At 37.3% G+C, this 12,507-nt stretch overlaps 1 protein-coding gene across 3 annotated transcripts; it reads right to left on the minus strand.

Moving 5' to 3' along the window:
• Positions 1-546: 546 nt before the first annotated feature.
• Positions 547-11,707, minus strand: LOC106880900 (N-alpha-acetyltransferase 40). Of its 3 annotated transcripts, none has more exons than XM_052971480.2 (9): positions 11,569-11,707; positions 7,917-7,961; positions 6,114-6,164; positions 5,504-5,556; positions 3,572-3,667; positions 2,675-2,836; positions 2,183-2,266; positions 1,258-1,335; positions 547-715 (listed from the first exon to the last, which is right to left on the minus strand). In XM_052971480.2, the coding sequence occupies exons 1-9, from the start codon at positions 11,572-11,574 to the stop codon at positions 598-600; spliced, it is 693 nt and encodes a 230-aa protein (XP_052827440.1). In that variant the 5' UTR covers positions 11,575-11,707; the 3' UTR covers positions 547-597. The 3 variants fall into 3 exon arrangements, with proteins under 3 accessions (XP_052827440.1, XP_014786547.1, XP_014786549.1); XM_014931061.3 differs by lacking the exon at positions 11,569-11,707 and adding an exon at positions 10,478-10,684; XM_014931063.3 differs by lacking the exons at positions 3,572-3,667; positions 11,569-11,707 and adding an exon at positions 10,478-10,684.
• Positions 11,708-12,507: the final 800 nt, after the last annotated feature.

Consider the following 12,507-nt stretch of genomic DNA (forward strand, 5'->3'; position numbering starts at 1 on the left):
TTGGTTGAGTGAGAGAGTGAGTGTGTGTGTGGGGGAGCATGACCATAAAGGACATACCTATACGTGTGGATGGATGGTCAGTTTTACTTAGCCTGACATGTCTTTTCAAGCACAGCAAATCGCCAGAAGTCCCAGACCCTTGTCAACTCTTCAGTGAGGCCTAACTTCTGATGTTCCTTTCTCACCACTTCATTCCATGTCTTCCTTTGTCTACTCCTGCCACAGGTTCCCTCCACTTCTTTATGCAGCTGTCCTCATCCATACCAGCACAGTCTTCTTCTCTTTTGCACACAATTGATGTCTCTTATACCCAGTTTTCCTCTTACATCATTTACACTCTGTCATACATACACACTGACATTACCCACCCAGCAGAGCATGCTAACTTCATTTCTTTCAAGCCTTTGCATATCCTCAGTAATCACAGCCCAATTAATACGTTAAGTAGAATTTAGCTAACAGTAGTCAAATTGATATTTTTAACTAACTTCAACTGACTTTCGTTTTAATTAAAAAAAAACAAAAAAAAAACCACAAAATTCTGAATGATCATTATTTATATATATTTATATTCTATATATACAAATTTATAAAATGTTAAGTTGCTTTCTCAACCACAGAGGGTTTTTTTTCTGGCATAATTTTACTGAGTATTTCATAGCAATATTCTTCTTCGAAGAGTGGAGTTTGTGGCGAGATTTCATCAACACTGTATCTGTAAAAGAGAGAGGTTATAGTTTTACACACACACATGATCAGATATATATATATATATTGTATGCATATGTACAAGGGCATGCTGAAAAGTTCTGTTTCTCATTTGCTAATTAGTAATAATTTGGAAAACAACTGATTTAAATTCATTTGATAATTCTAAGTCTATAATCTAGAACAGGAACAGTGGTTCTCAAAGTCCACGAAGCCCTTGGGGGTTCTTGAAAGATTTTATTAAAATTTATGAGCAATAAATTGGTTATATTTCTACAATAGACAAAACACTTTATTAATTTTTTTTATACAATTCCTAATAATATTTAATTCTAAAATTATAAGATTTTTGAAACATTGAATGGGTGTGAGGGTCCATCCAAGTAAAATAGGAACCAAAGAGGTCTACAAGCCAAAAATGGCTGCGGAACACTGATCCAGAAGTTAAAAGGCTTAAGGTTAGTTTTACTTCCTCTTTAAATCAAAAAATGGTTTCGGAACGTGTCCAGTAACAGAAAAGAAATGAAGGCAAAAACAAAAGTCACTTACTTTAGCTTATTTACAAAAAAATCTCTTCCAACAGGATTGTGTTTAAATATAGTCAGCATTACTTTCTTCATGTCTGTTCTATAATGAAGAGATTTTACGTAATTAATAATAGGAAATAATTGAGTTACTTAACAATAGAAGAAACTGATAGAATAAGTACTAGTCCCTTGTATAAGTCTCTTGGGGTGGGGTCCAATTTGTTCAACTAAAACCTTTCAAGGCAGTGCTCTAACATGGCCACAGTCAAGTGAGTGAAACAAGTAAAAGAATAGAAGAATTCTTGGTCAAGTGATTGGCAATAAGAAAAGATCCAATTGTAGAAACCACACCAAGAATGGAACATTTGAGTGAGACAATTCTTTTTTGGAACGTTTCTATGTCTCACGACCATGCAATATCATTCTTCATACACAAGCATCGATCAACAGTTCATTTAGAGAGAAATTACCTCCGTTACCAGCACAGGCAGGAGCTCACTAAATATTAACACTTTCTTCTTGTTTTGATCACTCATGTATGCATAATTATATATATATATATATATCATCATCGTTTAATGTCCGCTTTCCATGCTAGCATGAGTTGGATGATTTGACTGGGGACTGGCGAACTAGATGACTACACCGGACTCCAATCTGATCTGGCACAGTTTCTACAGCTGGATGCCCTTCCTAACGCCAACCACTCCGAGAGTGTAGTGGGTGCTTTTACGTGCCACCAGCGCGAGGGCCAGTCACACGGTACTGGCAACGGCCACGCTCAAAATGGTGTTTTTTATGTGCCACCTGCACTGGAGCCAGTCCAGCAGCACTGGCAACGACCTCGCTCAAATGATTTTCTAATGTGCCATCAGCACAAGTGCTAGAAGGCGACGCCGCTAACGATTATGCTCAAATGGTGCTATTTATGGGCCACTAATACTTACTTATGAGCAAGCAACTCCAGGATTTGCATTAAGAATTTGCCAAGTCCTTTTCGTCGTGCTTCAGGCATAATTTGGATTTCATAACTGAAAAAACAAAAAAAAAACAAATGACATAAAATATGCAATAAAAAAAATGGAAATAAATATATAAAAGTTACTATGCATTCATTCTAATGAAACTAGCAAAAGTTGAATAGTCATGAATATTCAAAATCCCACTTTGAGTTGATTCCTTTTACATAGGAACAGAGTCCCAGAAAGTTATAAAAGCTGAACATAGTGTGTTATCCGAGATCAGTGATGAATGAATCAGTGATAAATGAGGCTACATTTAATCATGCAGATGTAAAATAAGACAAGTCATACTCCTGAAATATATGTATATACTATAGCCCAGGGGTCGGGTAACACTTTTTAACCAATGACTGAAACAAGTAGAAGATAAAAGATAAAGATACTAGTGGATTGAACATAACGGTAACACCAACTTACCAATAAAGTACTTCATCATCACATTCTAAATCGAACCTAAAATGAACACAGGCGACTGGCTTCTTACTGTCCAAATCTCTTGCTATCAAATACCATGCTTTGTCTTCTGTCATTTCAGTTTTCTTCTCTCGGTCACTCCATCCCCAATCACTAGCTTCATACCTAATGTAAGTGGAAAAAGGAAAAAAAGAAAAAGAAACAATAATTAATTTTTGGAAAATGGGTAAATATGCACAAGTGATTGATGCCAGGGCTGCCTGACTGGTTCCTGTGCCAGCGGCACATAAAAAGCACTATCCGAACATGATCGATGCCAGGGCTGCCTCCTGTGCTGGTGGTACATAAAAAGCACCATCCGAATGTGGCCGATGCCAGTGCTCTCTGACTGGTTCCTGTGTCGGTGGAACATAGAAAGCACCACAATTTGGCAGAATTACAACTCACAACGTAAAGACATGCAAAATGCCATCAAGCCTTTTGTCCAGCTCACCACCTTTAATAATTATAATAGTAATGAATCAGGTTTGACCCCTGCAAGATTCCTCTTCCTACACTTGGATGTACATCACCTCAACCTTTCTATTACCACATTCATGTCAAAATACACTGCCTTTGTTCCAATAAATTTTGGAAATAATCATGATTTTATTAAAATAAGTTTGTCAGTGTTAACCTAGTGTTTGCAACGAAAATTAACATGATATTTTGATGCAAGTTCTTAATTTAGATCACTTTAAAATGGAATTTATATCACAGAACCATGAATGGTTGGTATCAAAGGATACATAATAGATTGAAGGCATATTCTTGGGTTTTAGGTAAATGTCTTTCCCACCACAAGTAAGAAATAAACAGAAGAAAACGTAAGAGAAATATTATAGTAAAAAAAATTCTTACAATGACTGCATATTAGATTTCGTCAACTGAAATGCCCAGTCAATGGTTTCCTTATCAAGTTCAGACACCTTTGAACATTCGATTTTAATGTCTAATCTGTAAAAAGAAAAAAAAAAAATCTCAGTGATGGACTTTGTTTAAAATTGTTATTTTTGTTTATTAATTTTTCTCGAGCCCAAGGATTCATAATGCCAATCAACCAGTTTCCATGGTGGTGTATAAGTGACTCTAAGATCTCAACACTACTCCTGAACCGGGAGCTAGTCTGTTACAGGGTACAAGGTAAGCAATTTTGAGCGGCGAGGAGAAGTCAGTTACGTCAACCCCAGTACCTGACTGGTACTTTATTTTATTGATCCCAAAGGTATGAAAGGAAAAAAGTTACCTTCAGTGGGATTTGAACTCAGAACATAAAAACTGAAGAAATGTAGCTAAGCATTTTGTCTGGAGAAGCTAAGAATTCTGCCAGCTTACTGCCTTTAATATTAAAATAATTACATTAAATTTTGTATTAAATAAACATAACAATGACCACAAACTTAATTAGAATATCCCTGCTTCTACTGGTGCTTTGAGGTTCTGGTAGTTGTGACACGACATTCCTGATACTGTAGAAAACAATTGTCTAGGCGTTCTCAAATTATAGAATTCTGTATCAGCACTCTTAAAACTACCAGGTACATTTCTATGGTTACTTCCTTCACAGAAAACTGGTGCAAATAGCCTTGCATCAGAATATGACCAATTGAGAAATATGAACAAAGGATTCTTCAGCTGACATCCTCATCATTTAACCCTTTTGTTACCATATTTCTGTTGACATATACTGCCCTTTTTTTCAATCAATTTTTAAAATAATGAAGAATTTAGTAAAATAACTTTCTCATTATTAAGCTGAAGTCTGGAATAAATTAGAATCAAATTTTGATGGAAGATTATAATTTAGACCCTTTTAGAACAGCAAGTTTATGCCATGGAACCTACAGCAGTCTCAGACAGGTTAACGTCAGTTTTTCAGGCCAGCATGGACTGGATGGTATATGATATGGTCCAAGAAGCTGCAGAGTTGCATCAGGCCTCAGTATCAGCTTTGGCATAGTTTCTATGGCAGGATGATCTTCCTAATGCCAACTGATAAATACCCAACAAACAATTAATTTTTATGACTAGTACACTGATCTAGTTTACCTTAAAAGCCATATCCAACCATAAAATACTATTTGTTTTATGTTCAAACTGGCCAAATAGTCACTTACACTTATGCTACGATGTCATACTGAAGGTAAACAATTCCATAATCAAAGATAATGCATGACTAATTCAAAACAATGTGAATAAATAAGCATTACAATTCCAAAATGCGTTTTTTATATATGACAATTTTATCAATATTTTGTTTGCCTTCACTAAAGATTGATCTGTTGTTGTTGTTGGCACTCCGTCGCTTACGACGTCGAGGGTTCCAGTTGATCCGATCAACGGAACAGCCTGCTCGTGAAATTAACGTGCAAGTGGCTGAGCACTCCACGGACACGTGTACCCGTAACTTAGTTCTCAGGGATATTCAGCGTGACACAGTGTGACAAGGCTGACCCTTTTGAATTACAGGCACAACAGAAACAGGAAGTAAGAGTGAGAGAAAGTTGTGGTGAAAGAGTACAGCAGGGTTTGCCACCATCCCCTGCCGGAGCCTCGTGGAGCTTTTAGGTGTTTTCACTCAATAAACACTCACAACGCCCGGTCTGGGAATCGAAACCGTGATCCTATGACTGCGAGTCCGCTGCCCTAACCACTGGGCCATTACGCCTCCACTCTGAGGAGTAAGCAGAACATTAATATGTCACTACTTAGATAACTGAAAACACACATACACAACAGTCAGATATATAGCTAAAAATTATAATAAACTTATAAACCTAAATTTAAACATACCCATTTCTTTCAAACTTTTTGAATGGCATCAACATAGACAGAGGGTCTTCCAGCTGCAATATTAGAGATGAATAAGAAAGAAAAATTAGAAAAGTTTTAATTTTAAAACATGACCTCAGATCAAATTTCTTGCTAAACTTCACCATTTCATATCCACTTTTCCATGCTTGCATGGATCAGGTAATTTATTCAGGCAGATTTTTTACAGCCAGATGTCCTTCCTGTTGTCAATCTTCACCTGTTTCCAAGCAAGGTAATATTTTCCTATGGCTAGATATGTTTTTCATGGAAGACTGGAAATGAGCGACTTTGCTTGTATGGTGGTGGTACTCATTTACAACTATCACATGATATCTAGAGTACATACAAACACATACACAATGGACTTCCTTCAGTTTCCATCTATCATATTCCCCCACAAGGCTTTAGTTGGCCTGGGGCTACTGAAGAAGGCACTCAACCAAGTTGCAACACAGTAGAATCGAAACCAAGAACACATGGCCGGGAAGCAAGTGTATTAGTCACAGAGCCATGCATTTTATTGCAACAGACACAGTAAAAGAATAACTTAATTCTGAAAATTGCTAGTGCAACAAATTTAATAACATACCTTATTAGCAGCTTCAACTTTCGCAATTGACGCTTTTAAACGAGAAATTTCCTAAAAATATCAAAAAAGAAAAAAAAAAAAGTCAATTCCTAAGTTTACAAACCAAAACCTTGCTGTCTTATTTTCACCACTATCATTGTCATTAGACTAGAAAATTATGCGAGGGGTGCTGAACAAGTTTTCAGCCCAACTTGTATTTATAACTGCAGCATTCATGCCTTACACACACACACATTCACAAGCTAGAAGCTGCTACACATACACTGACATTTCCCTGATCTAATTGATGGTATTTAGCTCCCAACCAGCCATAACTGAACAAGCTGATGATCAAATGCATTTCTGCTGTGATCATTGCATCAGTTTAAAGATATAGTGTAGTTTGAGGTACATTTAAGCTATTATTTCTCACAGACTGAACAATCATGTAGTGGCTTCCTTGTTGGTTTGTATTAATAATCAGTTGTAGCCATTTCTCTTCAGAATATTACAAACAAGCAGGATCCATGGAAATACTATGGTGTAAGCCAGCATATTTGAAAATCTACTTCCCCTTCATCCAAGATTATGTGTATGTCTATTTTCATAATACCGATAAACATTTAAACCTAGTAAAAAAAACAGAAAAAGGATTACTGATAGTACCCCACCATATCCTATCCACAGCCTTTGGTCTGGAACATGTAAAAGATAAAAGTGTAACAATCACAGCTATTTACTAAGGTTATTTCACTTTAACTCATTAGTGTTTAAACGGATCATATCCAGCCAAAATAGTCTACCTGTTTTCTGTTCAAACTGGCCAGGTGTGGCCTCTCTCACCTATCCAGCAATGTCATTCTTAAAATAGACACCCACATCATTGATATCCCAAAGCTACAAGGTAATAAATGATTAATTCAAAACAATGTGAATAAACAAGCAATACATTTGGCAGAGTAATTTGAATGCTCAAGGATTAAGATAACTGTTTACTGATATATCTTTTAATGCATAAATTTATAGATCAGGGGTTCTCAACCAGGGTCCATATAAGATTTTTGAAGATCCACAATAGTATGTTAAGGGCCTCTGAAAAAATTTTGCTCTAGATATATGTATTGGCGTGTATTGCAAGAAACATCTAGGTTCCTTTCTCTAACATTTTACAAAGTTCAACCAACACAAGTTAATGGGTGAAAAACGAAATAAGAAGAAAAAAGTCTCTACAAAACTAGTTTTTAAACATCAAATGGCTAGGGGGGGGGGGGGGGGTCCACCAGAATAAAATAGTAGTCAAAAGTGTCTATCAATAGAAAATGGTTGAGAACTCCTGTTATAGAACTTCACGATATTGTTTGATTATGTTAAAATCAAAAATCAAATCACAATAAAAAATGGAAATTGTAGTCGTGGCTGATGCCAGTGCCGCCTGACTGGCACCCGTGCTGGTGGCACGCAATAAGCACCATTCATGTGTGGGTCGTTGCCAGTGCTGCCTGACTGGCTCCCTGTGCCAATAGCACATAAAAAGCACCATCTGAATATGGCCGATGCCAGTGCTGGTAACGATCATGCTCAGAAGGTGCTATTATGTGCCACCAGCTACTCTGACAATGATCACACTCGAATGGTGCTCTTAGTGCTCCACTGCTACAGGTGCCATCACGATTTCGCGATATAAACAAAAACACAAAAAACTGGGGGAGGGGGGGGGGGCTGTTAAATTTGTGAATTTCAATAGCATATGGAGAAAGAAAGAAACAAACGCTTAATAAACAAAACAGCTTTTTCAGTAATGGCGTTGGCACCATGCTTCCATACCTGCAGTTTCTTTTGTCTTTTTTCTTTTGATTTAGCAGTTCTTCTCTGAAACAAGAAAAAAAAAAAAAACATCAACCTGTGTTTAGGATATTCTTGGAATACAGCAATCATTAGCTGTGCAGTAAGAAGCTTGCTTCCCAACCACATGGCTCCGGGTTCAGTCCCACTGCGTGGCACCTTGGGCAGATGTCTTCTACTATAGTGCAAGGCCAATGAAAGCTTTGAGTAGATTTAGTAGATGGAAACTGAAAGAAGCCTGTTGTGTGTGTGAGTGTGTTGTCATAGTGTATGTGTCTCCCCTCCCACCATTTGACAACCAGTGTTGGTTTGTTTATGTCTCTGTACTCCTTCAAGGTGGTGCTCCAGCATGGCTGCACTCCAATAAGTGAAACAGGTAGAAGACTGAAGATGTCAAAATGCAATTCTATGTGGAGAATTACCTTGGAAATCTTTCGAGAAAGTATAAACAATAACGTGTCTTGAATGGCACAACAATGCTTTCCTTGCTGGCATGGGTTGGACGGTTTGAGTGAGGGCTGGCAAGCCAGAAGGCTGCACCAGGCTTCAATCCGATCTGGCAAGGTACTTCTACAGCTGGATGCCTTTCCTAATGCCAACCACTCCAAGAGTGTAGTGGGTGCTTTTTACATGCCACCGAGTCCCAACCTCATGGTTTCAGGTTCAGTCCCAATGCATGGCACCTGGAGCAAGTGTCTTCTATTTGCTTAATCAAAACCTTGCGAATTGATTTGGTGCATGGAAACTGAAACTCTCTGTGTTATATATGCATGTATGTATAAATGTTGAGTGTCTACTTGTTTTTGACATTGTGTAGTAGTTGTAAATGAGCATCACTGTCATACAAGCAGTGTTGTCCATTTCCAATATTCGGCAAAAGCTTGCCTAGTCATGGGGAAATAACACCTTATTTGCAACCAGGTGAGGGTTGGCAACAGGAAGGGCATCGACCCGTAGAAAATCTGCCTCAATAATTCCGTCCAACCCATGCAAGTTTAAAAAGTGGACGTTAAACGACGACGACGACATGACATGAAGTTCTCGTTTTCCTGGCAACTAATAGGAGACAACTCTAGACTTTGAACTGAATAAGTTGATTTCAGCAATGGTACTGCAAACAAATTGCAAATAGAAATGTACAGCAAACTACTGCACACACCCAAACATCAATAGACCCCTTAAATCCAACTTCGAGAGTACCTGACAACTTTCTCAAATTTATTCCAAATGACTCAACTGCTGTCCACCAAATGAGTGCACATGAACCAAAGAAGGACCGTCTATGTGATCGTTCGACATGCTAGAAATAGCAGCCAAATCTTCCTAAAAGCCTACCGTCTTATAAAAAGATTATATTGGGTAATGTCATCCTAGATACACAACGTCTATATAAAAGACAAGTAGGTCATATTTGGAACGTCTTTATCTCTGTATAAAACTGAAGTCATTCTTGGAACGCCTCTGTTTGAACAGAAGATGGGATAGTCATTGTTGGAACACCATCAGAGGACTTTAGAAATAATGCATTTCTAAATCTCTCAGAGAGATTTGTGCAGTAGTGATACGATGAAGTAGTTGTATGCTGTCAACTTAATGTGACAGTCCCCTGAAGGGAATACTACTACTGTTGGTTAGACCTGGGAAGTTGCACCGCTTCCTGTCGGCCTTGACGCATTTCCTGTGTCCCCTTGTAAACATAAGGACATATAAAAACACGTGCAGTCACCTACAGACTGAGCTTCCAAATCCTGTTTCCTGACTGGGTGAAAATGATCAAACTTTAAACCTCTATAACTTTTTAAAAACATTGTTCTACAAAAAGTGAAATTCAGCTTGAAAAAGTATATTAATGTGCCAAATTTTAAAATTCTCCATAAACTTTAATTTTTGAAATGCTGGCAACCAAACTAACTAGATCCAGGTCTTGAGATTCAGCCTGAAAAATTACATCAATACACCGAATTTGAAAATTTTCACTTGGCCGCTATTTGCTTGTACTGGTCGCATCCAGAACTCGGATGTTCTCGGACCCCGCATTGCCGATTTCCTCCGTAAAATTGGGATAACAGCAGCTCGTCTGAGAAATGAGCTCTGCAAGGTGGGGGAAGCTGTTGCAGCTAAAGACACCGGCCATTTCCGCGGCAGTGCCTTTGCTATTTATGTCGACGACGCGCGGCTGAAGGTACCATTCAGACTGGGATGCACAGCCTGTTACTCTCTCCCCCCACTTTCTTTCGTTGTTTAATGCTCATCCTTTTTTATTTGTATTTTTGTTTCCTTGTTGAAGTAATTCTGTGATTGCTGTTTCGGTGGTTGATTTCTGATTTCATATTTTCCTAAAATGAGAACATTCAACAAAAGACAAGAGAGAGAGAGAGAGAAACCCTTCGTGACTCCACGCAGTCTACGTCGTTGGCACTACGACAATAAAACATACGCGGACAACCTGGTTTAATATTCGACGACTCAGATAACCTATTTGGATAACGCAAGATGAACAACTCAGTATTGCAACGAGGTATATAGCATGATTGTTAGCTTACTTGAGCTTGAAGCGTTACGGTCAAAATCTCTCGCGGACGAAGCCTACGAATGATTGACAACATATCTCAATGAAAAATTGTTTCAATCACTTGAACAACTGAGTGGCACAGCTCCCAGGTCTGAAGGATTCTTCCCAAAATGTTGATATTCTCCAACTTTCGTTGGGGAATTTTCTGTACTATTTGTCAAAGTGCCAACGTCGATCTTCATTCGTTTCCTTGGTTTCTACTGTTTCACGTCATAATGAATGGTCCAAGTTAATTTTCAAAGCCTGCCGATACTTCTTCAGTTTAAACGCAACGCGACAGCGAAAACATTTCAAAATCATTGTCCAACCTAAGTTTATTACACGTGATTTTGATTATGCTATTCCGGCTGTATAAATATTTGAAGTGGCAGAAAAGCCACCAAGAACAGTGCAGAGGCTGCTGAAAAAGCATCTAGATGGCTGCAGCCGAAAAGTAGTGATCGGTGGGGTCAGCAGAAGGCCGTTTGGACACGAACCAAAGCTTGTTCAACCTAAGCCATGTTGTAAGACCAGAAACAACCACTGAGTCCGAAGTACATTGACAATGAACCTACGTATTGCATCTGCAGATGTTTGTGGAACTATTTGAGATAAGATGTACAAACCCCAAGAATAATGACATTGACGAATCGTAATCAATCACAACATTTCTACATTTGGCATATTTTGCAGAGAAATAAATTTATAGAGCCAATATAAAAAAAATGTCCCAAAATTTACTATATTATTGTCAACATTGGCGCGCGAAAGTTACATTTCGAAACATTAGTGACAGGATTTCAGCATGTAACATTTAAAAGTATTTGCATAATATATTGGAAATCTTATCAATGAAATAACACACTATAAAGGAAAACTTTTTCTAACAATGAAATAATGCAATGTAAATTTTTCTTGTAGCAATGCCAAACACCATGTGTACGTCAAGTAATGAAACAAAGTAACTATCAGCTACAAATATTGTAAAATAAAGGATTATAAAACGGAATATTAAAAATTTATATCCAAATTTAGATGAATCTCTAGAATTAATCTAATAAAAATTACAACTGTAATACTCACCCCCATGTTTGTTAGTTAATGGCTTGCACCGTTTCCCGCCTTTTTCCTTTATTGTTTATATCTTCTATTGAGTTACCTCCCTTAAACAGCTGACTTGTTCCTGATTGATCTTTCCTTCAGCTGTTAAATTAGGGTTTAAATTAGTCAATGTCGGTGGAGCTATTGATAAGTAGGAAATAAAAGCGTTTTTCGATTACATATTAAGTATAATACTTTTATTATTCAATCTTTTCCCTTTTTATGTCTCTAAACAGGGAGTCTCCAACAGATATAGTTCAATTTTATTTTTTTAATAAAAACGGTTTACCATTTCTGAAATGAGTGTGAAAAACCAAACCAATATCTACATGGAGATTTATCTAAATCGGACCACATCATTTCATCCTGTCACTATTTTTTTAATGGCTTCATTTAATTACAAAATTCGAAGGCATGATTAAACATTTTAGGAATTTACTTTCACCAGCTTACAATAAAGAGCAAAAAATATTCAAGGCAGTAATGAAATGCCTTACAGAACGGAATCATTAAATCGAGAAAAAAAAATTGTTTTATTTTCTGCATGCCCATTCTTAAAGTCCTCCTAAATATTGGATATTCTTGCGATAAAGTTCCAATTCACATCGTTGTTGTAGTCTTTTGATACTAACAGTAATGTGAAAAACATGAACATTGCACATCCCCCAGAATAATGTTACTATACCTATGTAAAATAAAGTGGAAAGTCTTTAAAAATTATAGTTGGTGAATTAAAATATCTGAATGAATGTGAAGTTTTAAGAATAAGGTTGACATTCAAGAAATAGCAGTCAAATACCTTTCAAACTACATCATACAACCGTAGGATAATAATGGCTCTAGATAGTTTATGTCCGAATAAAGATGCAATAGTCATTGATGGAATACAGTGGAATAGCAAAGGTTTTCAGTGTCCAGGGG

Source organism: Octopus bimaculoides, chromosome 11, assembly GCF_046866305.1.
Source record: "Octopus bimaculoides isolate indiv1 chromosome 11, ASM4686630v1, whole genome shotgun sequence".
NCBI lineage: Eukaryota > Metazoa > Mollusca > Cephalopoda > Octopoda > Octopodidae > Octopus > Octopus bimaculoides.

Bases quoted from the DNA above. Each gene is read 5' to 3' on its own strand.
- LOC106880900 (XM_014931061.3), bottom strand. From the start codon at position 10,540: ATGTTGTCAATCATTCGTAGGCTTCGTCCGCGAGAGATTTTGACCGTA. The intron at 2,267-2,674 runs GTAAGTTGGTGT...TTGTTTTTTCAG, and splicing joins GATGATGAAGTACTTTATTG to TTATGAAATCCAAATTATGC. The intron at 716-1,257 runs GTAAGTGACTTT...TCTCTTTTACAG, and splicing joins TTTTTTGTAAATAAGCTAAA to ATACAGTGTTGATGAAATCT.